The 24,840-nt window shown below is 39.3% G+C and overlaps 1 protein-coding gene across 4 annotated transcripts; it reads left to right on the forward strand.

The window, feature by feature from the left end:
* The first annotated feature begins 53 nt into the window (after positions 1–53).
* On the forward strand, positions 54–23,315 carry DDX59 (DEAD-box helicase 59). Of its 4 annotated transcripts, none has more exons than XM_032696842.1 (8): positions 54–120; positions 17,600–18,423; positions 19,573–19,740; positions 20,355–20,444; positions 20,809–21,060; positions 21,645–21,797; positions 22,289–22,417; positions 22,848–23,172. In XM_032696842.1, the coding sequence occupies exons 2-8, from the start codon at positions 17,611–17,613 to the stop codon at positions 23,109–23,111; spliced, it is 1,869 nt and encodes a 622-aa protein (XP_032552733.1). In that variant the 5' UTR covers positions 54–120; positions 17,600–17,610; the 3' UTR covers positions 23,112–23,172. The 4 variants fall into 4 exon arrangements, with proteins under 4 accessions (XP_032552733.1, XP_032552731.1, XP_032552730.1 ...); XM_032696840.1 differs by lacking the exon at positions 54–120 and adding an exon at positions 16,235–16,304 and having other exon boundaries at positions 22,848–23,315; XM_032696839.1 differs by lacking the exon at positions 54–120 and adding an exon at positions 16,446–16,624 and having other exon boundaries at positions 22,848–23,315.
* Positions 23,316–24,840: the final 1,525 nt, after the last annotated feature.

The following is a 24,840-nucleotide window of genomic DNA, read 5'->3' on the forward strand; positions in this document are numbered from 1 at the left end:
TGGACGGGCGGAGCGCGGCTGCGCATGTGCCGCCACCGCCTCCCCGGCCGGGCGGGGCGGGCCCGGGGCCGCCCCCAGCCCACGGGGGCTCCGACGCCGCGGCAGGCGGGGGCGCGCGAGGTGGGTCTGTCCTCGGGTGGGGCGGCCGCGGGAGCGCGGGCAGGCTCAGACTCGGGCTTAGGCTCGGCCCAGCCCGGCCTTACCCCGGCGGCGGCGGGAGAGGGCGGAGCGTTTCCCGCGGTCAGGGGGTGCCGGCGGTGCCCGGCGGTGGGAAAGGGCGGTGTCCCTGGGCTGCTCCGGCGTCGCTTCTCTCCACGGCGGGGCCGGACGGGCCCTCGGCGGTGGCGTCGGGCAAGATCGGATCAGCCCCGGCGTGTCCCGGGTGTGAGGGGGCTGAGGAGCCGCCCGGCTGCGGGGGAGCCCCGGCGGACCGAGTGGCGGTGGCCGGAGCACGGAGCGCTGCCGGGGAGGCGGGCTGAGCATCCCGCCCCTGGGCGTTCGTCCCTCCTATTTTAAATCGCGTCTATAAATAACTTTAAGAATGCTCGGGTAGAAAAATGACAAAGCCTTAAAATGGTTCAGGGCCTGGTCACGTAATCACTGTAATAGCAGGCAGGAGTAGCGATTTGCCTTAGAGACCATCTGCTGTCGTGCCAAGTAGATGGGCTGTTGTTGGAAGTAGAGAATCACCTTAACAGGGGCAGCGTGGAGAGAAGTATTAGTCACGGCAGGAGCAGTAACTGGGTGATTACTGACTCAAAGAGAACTGGATGGGTTGGCTTTGAAGTGCGGGTCTGAGGGTGCGGCCGTGTTGGTGATGGAAGGCTGGCGGGAGGCACTGCCTCTCTCGGCACGGGCACTGTGTCATCGGGTGACCCGCAGCGCCAGCGGGTGGTACATCTCCGGGGTTTGGCAACAAATAGTTATTGTAGGTTATTGTGTATATAGTTATTGTATATACTGTATATACAATATGTATATATTGTATGTATAGGCTGGTGCAATGTCGAAGTGTGCCCTCCTTCCCCGCCAGCCTGGTTGCTCTAGCAGCTCTGTGGTGAGCCAGTTCAAGAAGCTGATCTGGCCAGAAATTAATAATTTCTTTTTGTACTTGTTTTTCCCCCTTTAATCTGGTTGAGCTTTCTTGAATCGCTTAAGGACCACTCCTGACTTATAGTAATTATTAGCTGACTTGTCCCTTATGGTAATTCAGTGAGTGTGTTCCCAACCTCTTGTAGTGGAGGGCAGCGGCCTGAGGTGGGTTGATTTTGAGGTTTTCTGTTGCTCCCCTGAGTCTGGAAAAGAATATTTAGACACAGTCTTAGCATGACATTGCAAGGTCTCAAATAATATTCGGGCTAGACTGTTATTTCTTCATGTTTCAATTGAACTGTGAATCGATCTGGACAGAGATTTTTCCATTGCTGTGTGGCTATGTGTGCTTCTAGCACTTCATGTACACAGTGAGACAAACATCATGAATATGAAGCAAGATTTACTGACATGTATCTATATTTATTAATAATGAGTAAATGAAAGGGTTGTGGAGGTCAACATTTGAAGAAATTATTGCCGAGTATCTCCCCATATGCTCTCTGGGATGGGATTCCCAAACTGTCATGCATACCACTCATAAGTGGTACCTCGCGAGCTACAAAACTAGAAGCTGCTGTGGGCAGTATTCAGCAGAGGAGAGGGGAGGAGGAAAGTTGAGAAATCCTTGCTTTAGCAGGCGTAAGACTGAAATTCCCAGATCCTCTGCAGCAGAAATAGTAATAACAATAGCAAATTAACATACAGGTGTGACTTGGGAAAATGTTCTCTATTCAGAAAGTATATGCTTAGCTTTCAACAACTAAAGTAAGAGCTACATTTGCACATTTTCCTGAATTATTTTTTACACATTCTTTGGAAATATATTAGAAACTTACTGTTATTTTGACTATTTTTTTTTATACTGCCACTAGAAAACTTTATTAATTCTTCCTGCATATTTAACAACAAACATCTGAAATTTATAAGCTTTAAACCCTCAAATGATTAGAGCTATGGAAAAAAAAATATACTCCAGATCCCAACTAGTTTGTTTCTTATATGACTAAGAAAATGCCTAAAAATTAGATCAACATACAGGAAAACATGCTTAGGAAAACTATAAGGCTATTATTTAGTTGTGATGGAGATAGGATCCACTTTAAGAGATCAAAAGATTACAAACTAGTTCCTATAAAATTATATGAAACTTGCGGAAACAGATTTCTAAAAGAAATAATCCAAATAAGAAATCATCAGTTATATTTGAAGTACTCTTGTATTTATAATCTGTTCCCATGCACTTGCAAAACATCACATATACATATGTACTGTAGTACATATAGCACTATATATACTATATACTATAGTATACATAGTACTGGGACTAGTGAGGCTTACCTGAAGCAAAGTCTGAAATTCAAAAATTCTTGCAGTCATGAGTCCCTTCTCAGTTAAAAAAAGGAAAAAGTGAATACTGTTTCAGAGAATACATCTCAGAAATGGCAATTATGAATAGATACGTATATAGACATTGCTACAGTCTAATCTAAAATGCAGACATTGTTGTGGGTGCGGCATTTGTGCCAATGAAACCTGTTCAGAGTCACAAAACAAAATCTGAAAATGCTGTCTTGTGGTAACTGCAATCAAAGTGGTTTTTCATTTGCTTAGTGCTCTTAGAAGTGAATGCATGAATATAAAATCTAATAAATGAAAAAGAAGACATCATCACTAGCTTCTGGAGTTCTTGTGCCAGTTCTTCTACTTTTGCAGACATGCCAAAGTGTCATCTTGCTTATTGCATTATCAAAGATATCAACAGCCAACATGGAAAATTATTAAAATTTGCTCTAATTGCTCAGGGTAAATAAACAGGAAAACTGAGTGAGGAGTCATGCCTTTCTGATCCTGTTTATCTATCTTAAAATATTTGAAATAGTGATAATCTGTTCTGTACACAATCTTTCTGCTGCAGAGTATTTAATACTTTAATGTTAATTCCAAGTGGAAAGACAAAGTATTGAGAATTAAAACAATCAGCTCACAGATTTTTTTTTTTTTACCTTATTTCTCATTTCCTTTCCTCTCCCTCTACCCCAAATTAGAAACCCATTTAACTAGTTTTATCCTGTGGTTACATCATAGGCCTGATTCTTCACTGTCATGTGTCTGGTCATCTATGCAGTGGGTGCACCACGCCTGTAGTCAGCATCAGGCAAAAGGAACAAATATGACCATTAAGTTGTGAATAATGGTGTGGATGGCAGTTGTTGCTAATAGCTATAACCTTGGGAGATAGTGGAATGAGTCCTGACTAACAATTTCATACAATTTTTTTCACTTGGTTTAGGATTCACTTAGCTTCCGAAGAGGATGTAGAGTAGAAAGCAGTAGACTAAATTCAGGCTAGAGTGTTCAAACTGGAATAACATTTCATGCATAGTTTCTTCCTTCACAATACTTGATGATAAAGGTAGAGTAAAATGTTTTAAATTAGCAATACCATTACTGTTTTTGCAATGGCACTGTCTGTAGACAGACTTGGTGCTAGTGAACAGCCATCTTATCAGGCTGCGTGTGAAAGGTAGTAAGCACATTCCCATTTCAGATTAGCTGGTGCTATTAGGGCAAATCCACAAACACAGCAGCTCACAGCAACTATTCTGCTGGGTAATGCTTCAATGCTCAATGTTGGAAACAGACTTGAAATAACACCGTGGGCATATTGTCTTTAATTGCTGTTATCAAATTTGCCTAATTAAGATGATCCCATCTGTTTGCCTTAGCTTAGAGAATATCAGTCATGATAGAAATGGTTTTGGCTGAGGGGAGGGATACACCCTGTGGTCTGTAACCTCTGGCAAAGAGGCAGCATGTACAACTCAATGTGGTGCTGTCAGACTGTCAACATACAGCCCAAGAGCCAGTCATGTCCCAATGTGAACCTTAAGGAACAAGCTTGTTGACTTCAGCAGGTTTATATTGCGTATGTGAGGTTGAACAGGCAATCTATAAGTCATTCTGTGAAGTTATTCCAGCCTAGAGATGACTTGTGAAATGGAGTTACTGATATTCCAGCCTCTTAAACTTAAGACCTTTTATTAAATGTACTTCTTTATAAGCAGTGGTAAAACTGTAAGAGTTAAGAAATTATATTTTTTAATCACAATCCAGTTGGTTGTAAGCAGTCCAGGAGACTCATGGAGTGTGTAGGGGGACAATTTCCTGGTCCAGGTATTAGGTGAACCAGCCAGAAGAGGATTACTAGACCTGGTGCTCACCAATGCAGAGGCTCATTAGAGAGGTTAAGATTGGTGGCAGCCTGGGTAGCGACCACTCCCTGGTGAAGTTTGTGATCTCAAGGAGCATGAGCCTGGTGAGGAGCTAAGTCAGGACCCTGAACTTTGAAAGAATGAACTTCCAGTTGTTTAAGGAGTTGGTGAATGAGATCCCCTGGGAAACTGTCCTTAGGGACAAAGGAGCTGACCAGAGCTGGCAGCTCTTCAAAGCTCTTTTTCTTACAGCTAGATGACCTTTAAGGTCCTGTCCGACCCAGGCCATTCTATGATAATCAAGTGAGTGATTGTTTGAATTATTACACTTCTTTGGCATTGTTACTGACATGCATGTATGTAGTTTCTGCAAGCTAGGAATTTTCTCAGAGCATGATTTTGGAAGGGAGTATGTTCTTCCTGTTTCAGGATGATACAAAAGTACAAGAACAGTTACATAATTACTGTCTTTCAGATTGTTCTAATAATTTGTAATCAGAAAGTGCTGAGGCATTTAAAAGGGAATAAAACAGCTTAACAGCTTTATAGATTCTAGTAGAGTCATGAGTCAAAGGGAAAATAAACGTTTGTCTGACATTTTACTTGAATTGTTGGTGATTTTCGATACAGTTAAAAAAGGAAAAAGGTGGAATGATACCTACTTTAACTCATTTACTGCTACTGAAATCTGCACAACCAGAAAGCTTCCCGATGTGAGTCAAATGTGGTACCTAACTGTCACTTCTCTTAATACTTGGATGCTACTGTTTTCATTTCCTCAACTTGGCTTTGGCCTAATGTAGCTCTGTGAAGGTGTTGAGGGGTGGGAATCTACATCTTCCCTCCCAATTCTGCTGGGTCACCAGTCAGACAATAGATCTGTGGTCTGTGAGAGGCAAAACCTCTCATCCCCCTCAACACTCAGGACTGGTTGATTTGTTCTGTCTTTTTCTCTGGTTACTTTGGTGCCTTCTTTCCTCAGATTTTTAAATTTACTTTTAATTTTTTTAATCTGGTTTTCGCATTGGCTGCTTTTGTGTTCTTCCCATCTCCTGGAATTGCTCTTGTTCTAGGAGATTTTAGATGAGCTTTCTTCCCACATGTGCTGTGCAATACTCCGTAATTCCAAGGCTTTCTCCTTCTTGACGCTCTACTGTTGCCAGGTTGTCTGTAAAGAAAACAAATACCCTGCTATAACTGATATGTTTTATTATAAACTTTGTACAAAACTAAAATGCCATATTTATTACCATTATGGTAGTTGTCAGATAATGCTTTATCTGCAGCCAAGTTCAGAGGAAAATGGACATGACTTTAGTTTTCAAATTGTGCATTCACGTATAAGAAGTTTAAATCAGTTACTAGGGCTTTTTCACTGAGTCTGAATGAGAGTCAGTACAAAACTGTGTACTTTTTCGTGCTCTGACTGGCTTTTTTTATGCGGCTTCTACATGTGAAGAAAGATCTGAACATTCATAAAAGCTCATTTGTTTTGAGCATATACATGGTTTATTAGCAGAGCATGAATAGACTTCAGTTTTGCATGTTTTGGCCCTGCTTCCAGTTTTCACTGAAGCTCATGTGTGTCTGAATGAGACCAGCGGTAAACACTGTGTTTGAACACTGCATTTCTGCTATCATTTCACTGCAGTGAAATTCTTTTTTTTTGGGAAGGTGTGGTAGTGAATATGTATGAGGAGGGGTGAGCAAGGGAATAGAACAGCAGACTGCCCAATGACAGTGGGGTTTTTAATATATGTCTTCTTTGAAACATCATGCTCCAAAATGTCACTGTTTTTTAAGCAGTTTCCATTTCCCTTAAATTACTGAGAAATTGTAAGTTTTTGAGGAATTTTTTTATTTCTTTAGGGAGCAGGTGTACATAGCTGGTAACTTTAAAAATTAGATGTGGAAAGTGTATATTAAAGATTTTTATTGTAACCATTTATATATAGTTATCCTCAATGGTGTTGGAGATTTTGATTATGGTAAGGTCATCACAACCTGAGTGTATAGAACTGTGTTACATTTATTTATCTTTTGGCATAACTTAATTTATGTTCAAGATAGAAAAATGTATGAGATGTTTAAGCTGTGTATAGAACAATTTGATTTAAATACTGCCCAATTTCAATATATATTAGAAACATGGAAAGAGCAACAATTATTTTAATAGTTGCCTTAAACTAAATGTGTGTTTGTGTGTATGTGTATATATTTGACTCCAAGAAGGATTTTTTTTTAAGTTTAGGTTAATCCTATGTGCTGTTCCCTTTTGAAATTACTGGTGCTACAGACATAATTAAATGTAGGTGTATATATAATTGGGTTTCTGGATTAAAGGTGTCATGCAGTTTATTTGTATTTGAAGAAAAAAGCCTGGGTGATTTCTTTTTTCTACAAAGTTTCAAAAGAGAAATTAACTACAAAAGGTTGATAAGTCTCTCTGGTTATTCTGTCCTCATATGGTATTCATGCTCTGTAATATACATGGCGCTGTTAATGCACGGAGTGTTATCTCTGCTGTCCCACCTGGGCAGGGAGCAGCCATGGTTCCACTTGTTGGCACAAAGAATGGAAATATCCAAATTGATTGATTACATTGCTCTGATTTCATTATTTAAGAGAGCCCACTGCCACAGAAATATCCTCGGTGCTGCTAGAGAGCAGGTTTCCTGTGTATCAACAGAAGATTAAGAGCCATGTGAATGGAGATGCTCTGTCTGTGCATCTGCTGGCTCTTTTAATGATTAAAGAAAGACATGTCATGCTTCCAAGGGCCAACACCCTCTTGTAACCACTGCCTCCCTTTGTGGCTCCTTGCAGAGCAGACAGTGTCAGTAATGCAGAAGCCTTTTGGCTACTTTGCCTTTTTGCTCCAAGTTCCACTGATCTGCTAGGAGCTCTTTGTTCTTACTTGTCTCTCATCTAGCTACCCGTGTTTTTCTTTTTTCAAATTGTACAGTGCAGTAGTGCTCTATTTTTCAAGTATTTACCTTGGTAATGTCAAGGGGAACTGTTCCCCTGCAGCTTTAGTTTACTCTGGAACTGAGCAGAATGAGAATCTGAGTACGATGACTTGCTCCAGTTCATGCAAACTCCTCAAGAATGGTAATATCCTTATACACCCAGCATGTTAGCTGAATTGCAAATAATCTCAGGGGAACTGTGGTTTCATAGGATTACTTAATTTTAATTTGTCTTGAACTGTGAGGTAAGTATAAATATTCTGAGGAATAAGGTGCTCTAGGAGGGAAAACCCAAGATAGCCAAGAAAATGAGCAGAAACCTTTTTAAGCTACTCTGTCTCATGTTGTTTTGTGGCCTGTTCCTTCTAGTGTTTCTTTTGAAATGATTTCACCATATATATTCATAACAGTTTATAATTTATTGATATTGATAATATTTATATGTTTTTATTATCTTCTATAGTTTTAAATTGCTGGGATGTTTATTCCTTATAGGTGTAAGTCTAAGCCACCACCTTTGTCCACTTGGGAAACTATCATAGCCTTCTTGTTTTGTGACACCAGGCTATTACCTGACAGAGAGCTTCCTCAGCTTGGGCTGCAACCTCTTTTGTGCCTGAAATCTAATTTCTATATATCTTGCTAGTTGCCACAGGAAAGAATATTGCTTTGGCCAGGAACTGTACAAAATGACCTTGTCCTAGTGGGTCATGAGCCGAAAAAGAAATGGAAATTGGACTTCTGCATGACTCAAAGCTCTAAATCATTTGTTTAAAAACAAAACAAACCCAAACTGACATAATGTCACACGAAATTCTAGGCTTATATTTTGTGAGAACGGTGTGTTGAACAGTCTTTTTCACAATCTGCCCTTACACTCAGGTCAGCTGAGTTGTATTAAGAATTAGCATAGATTTATTCCACTGAATTGTTTGGCAGATAGAATCCCATGAGTGCTTCATATGAATTTCATACAGTCTTCCTTAAAAAGAAAATACACATCCCTGAAAGCTTGACCATACAGCACAAAGTTTCCTTTCACACTGCAATACTTCAGACTTATTTAATACCCAAGAGTTAGAAAACATATAATGATCTGGGGTGCAAACTTGCTAACCAGAGGTTTTCTTGCAATAAAGCAACTAAAAAATACATGAAGTGATAAACTGTTTATTTAGTGTAAATTGAATTTATACCAAAACGTGAAAATGTATTTTAAAACTTCTAATCTAAATTCTTTTGAAGTGGGTATTATCATGATGGATTTTTTTGCAGCCAAGTTACAGATCCCAGAAAAATAAGGTTTGCATGGAAAGTTCTTGGCAGATCTCTTGGAACAGCACAAACAACATGACTTAACAAGGAGGCATTCATTATTTCTGTCTTGTTACCCTCTGTTCTTACAGTCACTAGCTGTAAGGTTACTGGCATCTTTGAATCTTCCTAATAAACAGCATGGAGAGCAGTCATTCAAGAGTGGTAGTGAGAGATATGTTGCATTTTTGAGGCTTGCTTTTGTTTTTTAATAGCTGTTGTGCTTTATCAAGCTGAGCTAATGCACTGTCTGCATGTTCTCACAGCAAACAAAGTTTAGAAAAGTAACTAAATTTCAGAAGGACAAATCTGTTGGTTTAACTTTAGGGGTCTGTGAGCCTTAAGTATGCAATTAAAAAAAGTGTTGTGCCTTTGGAAATGAAAGCCATCTGGTATACTTTTCTATTAAAAAAAAGTCATGGATAAATGGCCTACATATTGACCGTGTATTTATATTGCATTACAATCCTTTTGGAAAGAATTTTAATTGCAGGTGTAACTTGTTTTGGTAAACTAAGTCCCAAACCAAACAAACTTGTATCCTCTGTTTTGCTTAGCAGTCATGTACAATGCCTTTTTTTCGCACGTGACAAAGTTCTGTGCTAGTGAAATCAGTGCCAACTACGACCCAGGTCTGTGAAATTAATATCAGAGATCTGCAGGATGAGCCTGTAGGAGAAAATATCCACAAGGTGTATTTTTTTATTTACACTATTAAGACTGCAATGAATACTCAAAGAGTGACCTTTGAGAACTTAAAAAATCTGTAGGCTGGAGCCCAACAGAAACAGTCACTGAGAGCAGTGGTAAAGGCTGGCCTCAAGGAATCCTGGAGCTGTGTAGCCACCAAGCCCAGCACTGGTAGAAAGTGCAGGAGCTGGGGGCATCCTCTGCTTGGTAAAGGCTGCCCGTGCCTTCCAAAGGCAAGTCACAGCTGGCAGTCACTTGTAGCAGGGACACCCTGAATTTGGCATCTACTCTGGCAGCAGTGAATTGACTTTTTGTAGGTGAAGTTACACCTGTTCCACACCCATCCTTTAATAATTTTTGTGTGAGGGATTCAACTAGGACAATTTTAAGATTTCATTCAAAGATAGAAGGGGAACCAAATCTAATGTGGGGAAGCATGAAGGTTAAACCTAATGGTTAATATTGGAATAAATTTTAACAAAACAACTGATAAAAAGTCTAGTTTGTAGCAGCTCTCTTGCATGTTTTCCAGGCCTTTCTTACAGTAGTTTCTGCTGTCAAAACTAGCAGTGCTGATAGGAGCTTTCCTGGTGAAAAGGGAAATTTATTATCCATTTACTCAAAGGGCTTATGATATAAATTTTTCCTTCAATCTGTCACATTAGTGGATTATAACTCTTCTTCTTTCACCTGTCTCCCTGTAATATGAATGCAATGTACCTGTTATATTTATTATACTTGCTGATTAATTAGAAAGGTCTTAATCTCTTAAAAAGTGATACAATTTGAAAGAGAGTTTATTGATGAGCAGGTGGCAATACACATTGGACACAGGTCATCTGGCAAGCTGGAACCTAATGGTTCCTGTTGTCTCTTGTGGAATTTCTGTTTTTCCTCTCCCATCCTTTTGTCTGAGACCCCAAAGTAGAGGGGGGAAAGGGTTTAATTTCAGTAAGTGCATGTTGTGTGAGTGTTATCTTACTTTTAGAATAGATGGCAATCTCTCTTGCCTCCAAACAGCCTTATTAACTGGAACACAAATCTAAATGACAAACTGATAAGCAGCTTTCCAAATACAAGGTTTTATACCCTCTCAGAAAATGAGATTAACATGAAAGGAGAGAATTTTTTAATTTTTAATTCTTAATTCTAATTATGTTATATTTCAAGATCGTTTAATCCTGTTAATTTCCACCTGAATTCTCTGGGTTACAGTTTGCTGCTTACTGAAGTCTCTGGAATTTGTCAATTGTCTTTGCAGTCTTTTGATCAAATTCTTGCTCTCTAGGTCTCAGAGACCCAACAGAGATATGTAAGTTTGAATATGTTTAAATGGTTGTCATACCCTAAAATCATTCCTTTTAACTGCAAAAAGCTGGTCTGTATCTTGCACAAAGAAGCTGGTAACTGTATTCACTGTAGTTTTTATAGCTGTGCTAAGGGTATGATGATATTGAATTAGGGAGTCCATCAGTTTTCAAAGTAAATATTATATGCAGTATTTGAGCATAAAATCACATACATTAATTATGTTCATAATTTTTTCATGAATTGCCCTATACAGTTATTTCCCTATGGACTAGTGGCATTTAATGCTGGAGCTTCAGGGCAGGACTGCTGTTGTTTGGTTGTTGGGGTGTTTTTTGGAGTTCTTTTTTAAACCAATTCAGTCATATGCTTTAAAAATTCACATTTAATTAGATTAATTTTTTAAAATTCCGATTTTACCACAGATTTCTGCAGAGACTAATATTGACCAATGTTTCCTTAGAATGTGGCTCTTCAAACAAAGAGAATGCTCAGGAAGCCTGAAAATATTAGTCCAAGTCTTCTTTTACTGATTATTTGCTTTCTAAAACCTTAGGAGTTGCCTGTTTAAATTAAGCAAAATTAGAAAAACTGGGCCTCAGAATAAGTATACTGTGTGCAATAGCTGTACTAAATCAGGCCATTTTGTATGAATATTAGCAAAATTGACTAGTTAATGGTTAGCCACCATTATTTGGTTTTAGATTATCTGGATTTTTCCTGTGTGGTTCCTTTAAAGCTGTAATTCAGAAACCAGTGGTGTCATTGACTCACTAGTTCCTTCAATCAAAGAACTATTCATTAAATATGCTTTGGGTTAGAGCTGCAGTTGACTACCTACCTAAAACTATGCTGAGTGGCTTCTAAATACCCAAACATTGAAGGAGCAGAAAAATATTTAGTTTCATAGCATCAGATGTAATCCCCATGTAAACATGCTTTGACTTCCATGCCTTCTGAATGGAAAGACATTCCCCCTCACTTTCACCTAAGCAGTGGATGTGTTGTTAACTCCAATTACATGTATTGTGGCACACTTAAAAAAAACCCTAAACAAACCCAGAGAATAATTTTTTTATTCTTTAATTGACATCTTCATAAACTTAATGCTCTTCATCCATTATAACGTTATAAAACAGCCCAAAAGCTCTGTAATTCCTTGGTGTAGAACAGTGTTACACAGGATATGTGTTATTTAAAATAATTAATAGCATAAAGAAACCCCAAAGCTATCCCTCTTGATGTGATTTTAGACACGTTTTAATTGTCAGATCTGTCACTCCTGGCACTTGCCACTTGAGGGAGTGATGCACGAGATGCTGGTTGGACTCTAATTTGAGTTCATTCCCAGTAGTTTTTCATACACTGGGAGCTCAGTCCAAGTGGAAAAATCAGACATCACATGAGGATATTTTGGATAAAATGTTTTGGACAGTTACCCTTTGGGATGTACTTACGTGCCAATCAAATCCCTGTGTGGAACTCGAGAAGACCTTTCCTGCCAGATTGGTGGAGAGGTGCCTGGAGGTTGTATTCTGGTACAGGTTTGAATTGATGGGGTCACTCTGGGCAGTGTTGCTGTGGAGAGCTGAGGTGCGTAGTACAGTCAGGCAGCTCTTGGAAATGCTTGGGACACTCTCTTGGAATTAGTATGCAGAATGCCTGTTTCTTATGGATTTAGCGTGCCTGGGAGTAGAGGGATTTCAGCCTCCTGCTTTAATCCAATCTTATTTTACTGAATTATTTATTATTTGCAAGTGATGGGAAAAGTTGGTTCATGCTCCTAAAGAATGGCTATGAGATGTTACAGGGCACAGCACTTGATTTTAAACTGAGGGCAGGAATCCAAGTTGCCACGTTTGCTTTCTGTATATTTAATACAGAAAGCATGAGTGAATATAAAAAATCTTCTTGATATCATTTAAAATAAACCAAAAAGTGGGATACTTAACTATTAATAATTTTTGCTTGAGTTATTGTTTTCATTATTTCTTTTGACTTTTAATTAATAGTTGTTGTCTTTGATATTCTAACAAAAATTTGCATAGTGTTGAAATAATCTGTGGCTATATAGTTATGTAGTGAATCTGTGTCACAACATATAGTAGTCCTTTTGTACATATGGGGTTGTGTGTGTGCTACATTGCTGTAGCTCCTAATATTTACTTTAGAATTTACTGTGAAGAGATATGTTAATTATATAAGGACTGTATTTGTACAGGGGTTTCTAATAACAGTACGTGATACTTTCCTGGGTAGCTATTGTACTGGAACACATGCAGCGTAGGCAAGATGAGAATATTGTACATTCTTGGTGTTTTACCAACTAAATTAAATAACAATGTCATCATACAAAATACAAATGCTACCTTGCTGCCCTGGAGACCTTAAGATTCTCCATTATGACACTCCCAGATAAATTGTCCAGAATGTACAAAAGTTACTGTCTATAATTATTCATGGTTTTCTAACAGGATGTAACCCCACCTTTATTCAGTCAGTGCTTGAACTAACTAGTTTTTAGAAGGAAGAATACCAAGACAAAGCCTTTGTAGCATATCTGAGAGCATCTTGTCTGGGACATTTTGTGAACTGAAGGTTACAAAAATTGGAATTCAGAAATCTTATTAAAATGTCATTCACCTCAGATCTGATTAGCAGCATCGAGAACTGAGAGGATGGGAATTAAATTCACCAAGGCTCTCTCTTACTCTTACATATTTCATCATTCTGAAAAAAAGGTAAGTAACTGAAATAGAACATTTATGCTTTATTCCAGGAAAAAAAAATTATTTAGTGAGCTCACAAAGTACAGTATCTGTTCCAGAAGAGGTTTTGTTACATCTATACTGATTATCTTCTCCCTGTAAATTAAGAATAAGCTACTGCATTCTGCGGAAGCTTGAACTGTCAGCTGTCCAGCCTTTATGAGCCACTCAAGGTACAGGAGATCTACTGTTACCTGTTCCTCAGTCATCTCTTTTTCAGACTGTTGAGTTTACATAGTTGTCTCTTGCATGGAAGCCTTTTCATGCCTCTTAATACCCATAGAGTCCTTTCCTAAAACTTAATTTCAAGCAGTAGTGTAGTCCTTCTCAGGGACTGAGTGATGGGGAATTACAAGGAGCATCCATATAGGTGGATACAGTATATACAGTAATGTTCTATATACCTTTCCCAGTGTTTCCTGCCAAGTGACATTGTTTTTTTCTGACTGCTGTTATCCACTAAAAAAAATAGAAAAAGTTGATACATACGGGATATTTGCATTTTGGTGTATGAACTCTATAGGGTATGAAGCATCTCATATCATACTGAATATTGTTGAAATACTGGTCTTTGTTTAGCAAATGATGTTTTGAATTGCAGGAAATGACCTTGTAAAAATGGAAGTAGGAAAAGGAAATTCACTTATGTTAGGGAGGGAAAATGAAGAAAAGAAAGTCAGTGCAAACAAAAGGGAATGACAGAGGCTGAATCAGAGAAAGGTGGAGATTTTAACAGGAATGTATGGAGTGTGGGTGAAAGGTGTCTGATAGTTTTTTGGTCTAGAAATGCCCACTTAATCTTTCCAGAAGTTCAATAGTCTCTTCCAGTTCTACCAGTTAATTAATAATCCCAGAGAGACCAAACCCCCTTTATTTGCACTAACTTTGTATTTCCAGGATACTTTAAGATAGACCATGTTTCACGTGTGACTGGACTTGAATGTTATAGAAAGCTACAGGTGGCTCTTTGAAAGCCCCCAGCTTTGTGTCTGTGTTTTAACACCCGTCCTCCTGGCTCCCTGATTGTCCCTCTGGACTGCTATTAAACAGTGCTTCCAAAGGGACTGTTAGGATTTATGGATTTTCTCTTTAGTCGGAAATGGTGATGGTTGTAGTCACCAACAAAAGTAATGAGGCAGAAATGGAACTCTGCGTCAATGGGGATGCTTTCAGGCTAATGGGATCAATGCTGGAGGAGAGGGAGGGAGGTAAGATAAAATCTGGTTTAGGGTATCTAGAGTGCCTGGGAGTACATCAACCCAGAGAACTCCCAGCAGGATATCTTTGCCATGCACCAAATCATTTATGGTCATAGGGTATACTTTTACTTTGGGAATACTCTGTTCTTGCTGCATGTGCTCAAAACCAGGGCCCGTACAGACACAGCAACATCACCTATGACAGGTCCTGGTGTTGGAAGGGAGTACCTGGGACAGGTTGACTGACCTCCCTGTGGTGACATGAGTCCTTGAAAAGCGAGGGAGTGGCAGTGACTACGCTGTTCACAATGGCCGAGCAGATAAGCCATCAGCCTTTCTGAGTGGACACACATCCAAGCCCTCCTGCTCTCTTCCAGAACTTGGGTTTGCCTGGGGCAGTGGTCACACCTGGGCTATCTTGCAAAAGACAGGTTGTTGATCAGTCTGAAAGTGTTTTGTGCCCTGCAGTGAAATGTCATAAATTCTTGTGTTCCCATGCCTTGTGAAGTAGTGTAAATATGCTTATTTATTGTTGAAAGTAATAACCTACTCAATTTGCAGTATGTGAACAGCTATCTCACTGTGCCCTTTCAAGTGGGTGGGGCACCCACTGGGCATTTCTCTCCCATACCTTGTAGCTCTGTTATGTGGAGCAGGAATATTTTCCTCCTGTGCAAACGTGTGTGTCTGTAGCATCTGGCAGCTCTGGCTGTAACTGTGGGAGTCCTGGACGTGCCCCCCCTGCAGAGCCAGAGGGGCAGCACCCTGTAGCAAAATGTGGAATATGTAAAATTTTCCTAAGGATGTTCTTTGCTGTTTGATCTTTGTATACTTTCAAGGCTAATCAACAAGAAGGGAGATTTAGTTGGTGAAACAGATAGCAGCTAACAAGAAAGCTCTAAGTGATGTCTAGGTGTTCGAAAGACAAGTAACTTGTTGGTAGAATTGCCTTGTTGGTAGAATTGCCTTGTTTAGGTCTCGGCATGCTCCAGTGATCCAAGACCTAGGGGGAGGTTAGCAAAGCTCGGGAAGAAGGATGTCCTCTGATAGTGGACACAAAGAATGCAGAATTTACAGGCCACAAGAACGTTTTGTACTCCCAAGATAAGGAAGAAACTAATAAAGACAACTCAGCAACTGTGCTGAATCTGCTTCAACTGGTTAAATGGTTAATTCTGGCAGGGGCAAATTGCGACCACTAACTCAGAGACCACGACCCGAGAAACCCGCCGACCCAAAAGAAGAGAACGATTGGGCATATGGACTAATTAGCATGAGAAGCGAGGGAATCGTTAAGCAATAGAATACTAATTACTAGGAGAACAATGTACCTTGTAGCAAATGAGCACTAATTCCTTTGTTTGCTAAAATGTATAAATAGTAAAATGTACTGATAGTTGATGTGCTCGATCTGTGTAATAACACCGAGCACTCAGGCTTGCGCAACTCTGAAATAATCAATGTCTCTCTCGAGTTACTAATTATTGGGCTTGTTTTACACTGGCTGACGAATCCGATTTTGGTGGACAAAACCCGCGCCTTCAGACCCCAATCCAAGCCGAGTTTACCACCTCCGGGACAGGTTCGCCCCTCCCCGGCCGAGCAGGGAGGGTCCCGGGAGCGGGGAGCCGGGAACCGCGGAGCCGGGAACCCGCCCCTCCCCGCCTCGGCCTGTGGGCGGGAGCGGCCCCGCGCGGCCGCCGCCATTTTGTGCGGGAGGCGGTGCGGCCCCGCGGGAAGCCGGCAGCGGTGCGTGAGGCGAGGGGGGCCGGGGCCAGGCCTCGCCTGCAGCGCCGGGGCCGGGGTGGGGGCGCGGGCAGGGTGGCGGGGACGGCTGGGGGGCAGAAAAGGCTCCGCTCCGCAGTGTTGTCCCGTCGGGTGCGTGGCCGTTGCCGGAGAGAGAGGCTGGGGCAGGCGGGAGAGGCTGCCCGAGGTCCCCGCGGGTCCCTCCCGAGCAGCCCGTCCGTCAGCCCGGCACTCTGCTTGAGCGCTCCCCTTACCTGGGAGGCTACTGAGCTTTCGAAGAGGTTTGTTGTGGAAAAGCCTCATTAGGCTCGAAAAATTAAGTGGTGAGATTTGGCTTCTGGTCCGATAGCGAGGGGGAGCAGTGTCCGCTGGGCCCCGCAGTCTGCCCGCCGAGCTCCGGGCCGGCCCCGCTGCCTCAGCCGCTGGACGGCTCCGAGTTACACAGAGGCACAGCTGGGTGTAAACACAGAGATAGCTTTGTGGGGTTTTAGAAAACTAATGTAAGAAGAAGTTCTCAGAGTCTGGTATACACAGTACCATTTATTCAGAATAAAATTGCTGGGGTTTGTGTACTTTGTTTAATGATTGTACGACAGCAAACGATTAGTGAGAATATCTGACGCTTTCAGAGTCAACTACTGAAGGTTTCAGAATATAAAAGTTATGGTTGGTTATGGACACTTGATTTGTCTTCCTTGTTTTACAGTAGAGATTTGCCAAATTAATCATGTAGGCCTTTGCTCTTTTTTGGACACCTCGAACAAACGGATCTGGACTCTAAACATCGCAAAAGTGTGCAACCTTTTAAATTTGAGTGGAGTTTGAAAAGGACAACAAAAGGAGTGGTCTTGAGTGGGTCCTGTACTGAATTTGACATATTTTTCAAAATTTATTTTTTTTTTTATTTTTATATATAGCTTAGAAGAATGCTTGCTTCCATAGTTTCATCCTAGAAACAACTCTCCAAGGATTTAAATATGACTGACACTCAAACTAGATAAATTTCCATGCAGTCAAAACCAAAGTTTTTACTCAGCTGCAAAGGTCTAATAGTGAAAACTACCTGTAGGTGGATCTCTGTACTGTTCCATGCTTCCACTGTTGAAATACTACTTGACATTGCATGAACACTGTAATACCAAGATAATTTTTAAATAAGGCAGTTTCTAGATCTTTTCAGGGAGTGAGAGTTCGTGCCTGGGTTTGCAAATATTTGCTGGACTTTTTTTTGTGGTAACAGTATATGTACTTTTCTCAATAGCACTAGTTTCTAACAACTGTAACCATTTGCCTTCTAGTGTACTGAAGCATGTTTTTACCAAGATCTGTTAAAGTCAAGAGGACTGCTGATGAGGACAAAAGCTGTACAGCTAAGAAAAATAAACTGTCTTCTGGAGGACCTTTGCTAGAGGACACCACCAAGTTCCAAGACTGTAAGTCAGTTAGAACAGAAACTTTTCCTTCAGCGTGCAATTTGAATGAAATTGTACAAGAACACACAGAGCCTGTAGCTGGAGACCTTGATGCTGCTAATGCAACGTTGGGAAAGGACAGCCAAAATACTGATGAAGACAGCCCTTTGGAAGAACCCATAAAATCCTTCAGCAAATCCCAGCGTTGGGCAGAACCCGGAGAACCTGTGTGTGTGGTGTGTGGTCGCTATGGAGAGTATATCTGCGATAAAACAGATGAAGATGTTTGTAGTTTGGAGTGTAAAGCCAAACACCTTCTACAAACTCAAGCAAAGGAAGAACAGCTGACATCTGATCAACTCACAAACTCTGAAGCAGAAGCTCACCTGCCTCATGCACCTTATTTCTACAAAGATCATTCCTTTATTTTAGGTTTGCGAGATGAGCAGGTTGAGAACCTTAAGCTGCAGCTGGGTATTGCTGTCCAGGGCCAGCAAGTTCCAAGACCTATTGTAGAGTTTGAACACTGTGGTTTTCCTGAAACTTTAAACCATAATTTGAAGAATTCTGGCTATGAAGTCCCAACTCCCATCCAAATGCAAATGATCCCTGTTGGACTAATGGGGCGGGATATTGTGGCTAGTGCAGACACCGGCTCTGGAAAAACAGCAGCCTTCCTACTCCCTGTTATTATGAAGGTTTTGAATGAGGTAATGGAACTTTGTATGTTTTGAGTGTGGTTTGCAACTTTGTCTTTTGGATTCCCAATGTGAAGGAGAATGTGACTGTTGTGATTTTAATTAACATTCAGTGATTTATTTTACTTTTGATCGATGGAGTGTTGGTTCTTGGGGGTGGGGGGTGTTGCTGATTAATTTTAATGATTTTGAATGTTTTTTCACTTTGGTCAGGAGATAAAGCAACTATTAATATTACCAAGTGTAGAGTTCCTCCCTTTTAAGAAAGGTAATGAAATTCTGTGGTATGCTTCCTAAATGACTTAAAATAGAAAGTGAAAGTAATTCCAACCCTCTGTGAGAAGTTGTTCCTCTGTCTTGGTATGTCAGAAGGCTGAAAGAGATTTGTTGACATTTGCTTAATTTCACAGAGTAATTTCTCTTGGAATATATTTGGTTGACCATCAAATAACTGCAGGAATTTGGGGTAATATAACTTCTGAAATCCTCTAGTTACCCAGTCACACCTTTGATTCTGTGGGAAAAAGCAATTAAGAAAGTTTTTGCTTCATAAGGACATGAATGTATGACAAGAAGTAATGGCAAATAGTATTGAGTACCTTGTGTGTGGGTCAGTATTGCTTTTTCTTTGGTGGTTTTATTTATAAAAACATATGTGAACATTCTGGACCTGATTCTAGTTGATGTTTCTCACTGGTTAGATACCTTTACAAATATATGTATATACACTCACAAACGAGTGCATAAACTCTTACAAATGAAGAGAGATTATTTAAGCAACTCTTTTAATCTCTAAAGTACTTTAGCATTAGTTTTAAGAATAAAAGCATTATGTAAGAACATGTAAGAACAGGTGTATTGCATTCCAGTACTTCCTCTGTCTGATTATCATTAAAGTCTGCAAGACAGTTGTATGTTTATAATAACATGCACAAAGTTGGAGTGTCAATGAATAATACCTCTGTACATGATCTTTCCCATTCTTCATCTTCAGGGCACTGAACGAGTTCATGTATATGTCAAGAAATAATTTTATTTTGTTGTTTAAAATAATTTTTGTTTGTAATGTAAAAAATTATGTTGGGAGATTTAATTTTGAAAGCTTTTTATCAAAATAATAGAGCACTCCCATGTTCATTAGATTTCTCCCCCTCTTTCTAGACAGAAACTCCATCTGCCCTTATTTTGGCACCAACAAGGGAGTTGGCAATTCAGATAGAGAGACAAGCTAAGGAACTGATGGCTGGTTTACCAAACATGAGAACAGTTCTCCTGGTAGGAGGTTTGCCACTGCCTCCACAGCTTCACCGGCTCAGGCAAAGTGTTAAGGTAAGGACTTGGAGTGGGGCGTTACATTTTCATGACATTCACAGAAAAGAAAAATGTTATTGTTGACATGTATGAGCACACAAGGATATGTTTTTTCCAAGTCTAAACTACTAAAATGTTTGTTAGCTCTTGAAAATTTTACAGCAATACAATTTTTAAAAATATTTTGACTTCTGATTAAACTTTTTTGTTTGTTTGTTTGTTTTAAAAAGTTTCATGGGTGATATTGCTGCTTTCAAAGACTAAAATATACTATTTTATCAGACAAGGAGTTGTAATTTACAGCAAAAAGTAGTTTGTTTTTCATGCAGATTATATTGCTTGTAATTTAGACATGTCCGTTAGAGTTCTAAAAGGTTCCGTTTCCTGTTGAGCCTCTGTAATTTAAGTTATCTTTAAAAGTTTTATGACTTATTTGAAGGCAAGTAGTTTCACTAATTATAGCCCTTGTTATCTCTGCTGTAACTTCATAGTTTTTCTAGGAAAGGAAAGTCATCTGTTCTTTCATGGAATTTCTAACTCCTGGTTTGTTTTTTTTGTTTGTTTGTTTGGTTTTTTGTTTGTTTGTTTGTGGTTTTGTTTGGGTTTTTGTTTGTTTGTTTGTTTTTTAATAGGTTATAATAGCAACACCTGGAAGGCTTCTTGAGATTTTAAAGCAAAGTTCTGTTCAACTGCATGGCATAAAAATTGTAGTGGTGGATGAAGTAAGTTTTTATTTATCAGAGCTGTATTTCCTTGAAGAGCCAGTGTGAGTGGCTGGTCTAACTGATTAAACATACAGAGTGTTTGTTATAAAGATACAATACATTTCCTAAGAGAAAATTTAATTTTTTTAATACAATTTGAAATGTATTTGAACAACTCCTCTTCTATTGGCTGTAAAAGACTTAGATACCTGACAGGGTAATACTGTTAGACCAGTGTGAATAATTTGTTTTTAATTTTCTCACCTTTTCTTCTGACTGTAAATACTCCTACATCATACACATTATGGTTCTTTTGTCAATTCAAGTTCAGGGTCCTGCTCTTCATGGAAAACTCTGGTACAAATTAATGTTTTTCACTTAGGTGGATACCATGTTAAAAATGGGTTTCCAGCAGCAAGTGTTGGATATTTTGGAAGACATCTCACAGGATCATCAAACCATACTGGTGTCAGCCACGATTCCAGTGGGCATTGAACACTTGGCAAATCAGCTTCTGCACAATTTTGTAAGAATAACGATTGGAGAGAAGAATCTGCCATGTTCCAATGTTCGCCAGATTATCTTGTGGGTAGAAGAACCATCTAAAAAGAAAAAGCTGTTTGAAATACTAAATGTAAGTCTAATATTTTTCTCATAAGAACAGTTTATAAAGATACTCGTGTCTTTACACATCTCTGTCAGGGTCTCATCTTTAGTTCTAATCTGTATGTAGTGAAGAGGTGGAGTGAGGTGAAGCATGTAACTGCACTTACTTCAGCAGTTCTGCAGTGTAAGAGTTTTAAGGGCAGTTTCAGGGATTACTCCACTCCCATCACTCCCATGTATTTTCTATGAGGAAATGGGGGTGATTTTGGATGTTTGACTGAGGTTATCCAAGAGGTAAATAAGAATCTTTTAACTGGATCTCCGAACTTAAAGAAATTCGGAATTACTTGAAAACTTCTGACTTGTAAAAAAATACATGTGTTGATATAAAATTGGCTTCTGAGTCTACAAGTCATTATATGTTTATAATGTACAGCTTTGTAAAGTTTCATGGCTGGTATCTTGTTCTTATCTAAAGTCTAGAAACATTTGTTCATCTGAAAGTCTTGTTAATGTTGGAGATAAAGAGCAGAAGAAATTTAATCTGCTGATGATGGGCAGCCAATAATTGCCATTGGTAACCTTTTTATACAAACTGTTTTAATTTTACAGGATGAGAAGCTCTTCAAGCCTCCAGTGTTAGTGTTTGTGGACTGTAAACTAGGAGCAGACCTGTTGAGTGATGCTGTTCATAAGATTACAGGATTGCAGTGCACAGCTATGCATTCTGAAAAGTCTCAGGTGGAAAGAACAGACATATTACAGGTTTGTGCCTCCTAAAGTTACGGGAGTTTTGGTAGATTTTTAAAAGGCCATTTTTTTTAAGGTGGCTTCGCTTGAATGACTGAAGTCATAATTGACTGCTTTTCTGCAGTAATTCCTGAGGTAGTGCTGGGGGAGACAGATGGGGCCACGCAAAACTGAAGATAATAATGCCATTTTTAATGTAGATAAATACTGGAGACTGTTTCCTAGGTTATTTGCTTTGAAATGGAAATTTAAATATGCATTATCTTAAATTGATTATTTTTTAGAATTAAAATTGTGGGTTTGATCTCTCTTGAATTATCTCTGTGGATTATATTCCTGTTTAAATCAAGAATACAGGGGAGTCATTATCTCTTCTACAATAGAATAATCCCACTTGCTGTGTTCTTACACTGTTCTTACACACTAGCCCTTAGCCTATGCTTGGAGCGGTTCAAAATAAAAATGAGCTAGAAAGAACTAATTTTTATTTGTTCCTCCCTTGCCAGGGATTACTTCAAGAGAAGTATGAAGTTATAGTAAGTACTGGAGTCCTTGGACGAGGGCTTGACCTTGTCAACGTCAAACTGGTAGTGAATTTTGATATGCCTTCAAGTATGGATGAATATGTACACCAGGTAAATAAATAAATTGCTGAATTTAAAGTTACTAGAACATGGAAAGTAAAGGGCATTTCTATGGCCGTGCTGGTACATCTTGTGCTTGATACATGTATGTGACATCTCTATAATAAATATTTTTGAAAAACATTTTATTTGGATCAGATCTGCTGTAAGCTTTTGCCCATAGGCTGTGTCACATGTCTCAGTATCAATAGTGGACTTCTGGTATGTCTCATAAGCAAGTCATAACTTTAGATGCATTGAAGCTAAAGCTTCAGATCTACATATCCTGAATTCAGGAAGTATTTTGTAAGTAACTTTGTGTTAGAGATTTGACCCTGTCACTTGTGTTACTTGCTATTTTATAACAGAAAATAAACTTTAGGGCTATTTGAAGGACTTCCATTTAGTATTGATAACTTAAAATTAATTCATGCTTTTTCAGGTTGGAAGAGCGGGAAGGCTGGGTCACAGCGGAACTGCAATTACTTTTATCAATAACAACAGCAAGAAGCTCTTTTGGGACGTTGTAAAAAGAGTAAAACCTACAGGCATCATTCTTCCCCCACAGCTGCTTAATTCCCCATATCTGCATGACCAAAAGAGAAGGGAACAACAGAGACTTAAACAGTTACAAAATAGCCTTGTAACAGGAGATAATATTATGGACATTATTAGAAAACACAACAAAAATAATTCTCAGAGGTAATAAAGATATATTTATAGTTATGTAATTACCATGAAACTGTGATTAAAAATAAACATGAAATGATGGTTTGTGTACTGCCTTTTTTAAAGAAGTTTGTCAGTTTTTTAAGGAGGCTCATTTTTATCTCATCTTTATTTTGAAATACAGGCTGTGTGTTTGAATTACAGTAGTGCCTAGTAAAAATACTCTGTAACCCTGTTATAACCAGTAGTCTTTGGTCTTGCTTGCAACATGAACTGAGAAGATACCTTTTATTTTGTTTTAGTATTTCTGCATAATAGATTTAGACTTCTTGTGAGACACACTCTTCTGGTAGTTCTTATATCATTATATTGAGACAAGATCTTTGCAAAGAACACTGTTTTAAACCATTAAAAATTGGTGACAGATTAGTCTCTGAAAATCTCTTCCTGTTAGCTTACATAAAATCTTCCACTGGGAACATTTCTCCAGATTCTCACTGTGCTCTCTGGGGCTTTCTTAGGAACATATTCAAGTTTTGTTTGTAAAGAATACTGGTAGTTTAGTTTCTCCTTTAGTGCCTGTGAACCAGTGGGATGTTCTACTCAAGCACTTTGCAATAGCAGCAGTACTTGGTTATTAGTGGAGCTTCATTGTAGAGATGTAAGATAAAACACATAAGAAATTTGTTTTGTTCTTTAATGAAACAGTTAATGTATAAATGGTCATATTAGTTAAGCAGAACTGGCCATGCTCTGACATCAGATACTCCTTCATTTTTTGGGGAAGTGAGGTTAAAACTGTATTGAGATAGTATTGTATGATTTCCCATCTGAAGTATGAGAGAGGTCATAATCAGAACTTCCTTTTTTTTTTTTTTTTCCTTTTAGACTAAGTCTTGACAAATTAGTTTCATCAGACCTTTTGTGGTGCTGTGACGCATCATACCTTTTTGGCAGACTGAGATGTTGCAGGTAGTTAAGCGTTAGCCCTATGCATTGTATGTCTGTTCTTTGGCCAAAGACAGCAAGGGGCTAAATTGACTTTGGTGGCAAAACAGCTTAGTAGCTTGCCGTTGTTTTTAATTTCCTCAACTAGAAATTAAAACAGTAGGTCTTACATGCTGCAGGACAGATGACATGAGTGTGGCACCCTGTTGTAAATGTGAGGAGACACAGAGATGGGTGTTGTTGAATATGGCCATTCGATGCCAATCTTGAATTGTACACACAAGCTCAAATGAGAGTTGGGGTCTGTCCAAAGGCACGTTACGATTGTTGAATGACACAGTTTACAACATTTTTTCCCTTCAACATAATTCACCACAATGTGTAAAACTGTTGTCATGCTTTTAGTGTTACTTTCAATTTGGCATCGTATCAAAACAATGTCTCCTTTAGAGATGGAATTTGTTGATTTTTTTCTCTCATTTGAAATAACCCACTCCTGCCCATAGACTGTTTTTGTGTAATGCTACTGCAGGCAAACTTAGCTCAGGCATGTGCACATTTAGAACTGCACACACCTCTACCCCTGGGCACCCTGCCCTACACCAATTCCATGATTTCTCTTTGTCAATCGTAAGATCAAGCAATAGTTCTACACCATGTTTGCCCCAGGAACAAAATGCGAGCGCAGGTTTTGTAAAAGTGAAATTGTACCAGCAACCTGGTTCTGCTATAGCAAGATTTTTTATTGTTACTGGGTTTAGATAGTTTAGTATAACATATTTTAATTTCAATGGATCTTTCAGGGGCAGATCGATTGT

Source organism: Chiroxiphia lanceolata, chromosome 9 (genome assembly GCF_009829145.1).
Source record: "Chiroxiphia lanceolata isolate bChiLan1 chromosome 9, bChiLan1.pri, whole genome shotgun sequence".
NCBI lineage: Eukaryota > Metazoa > Chordata > Aves > Passeriformes > Pipridae > Chiroxiphia > Chiroxiphia lanceolata.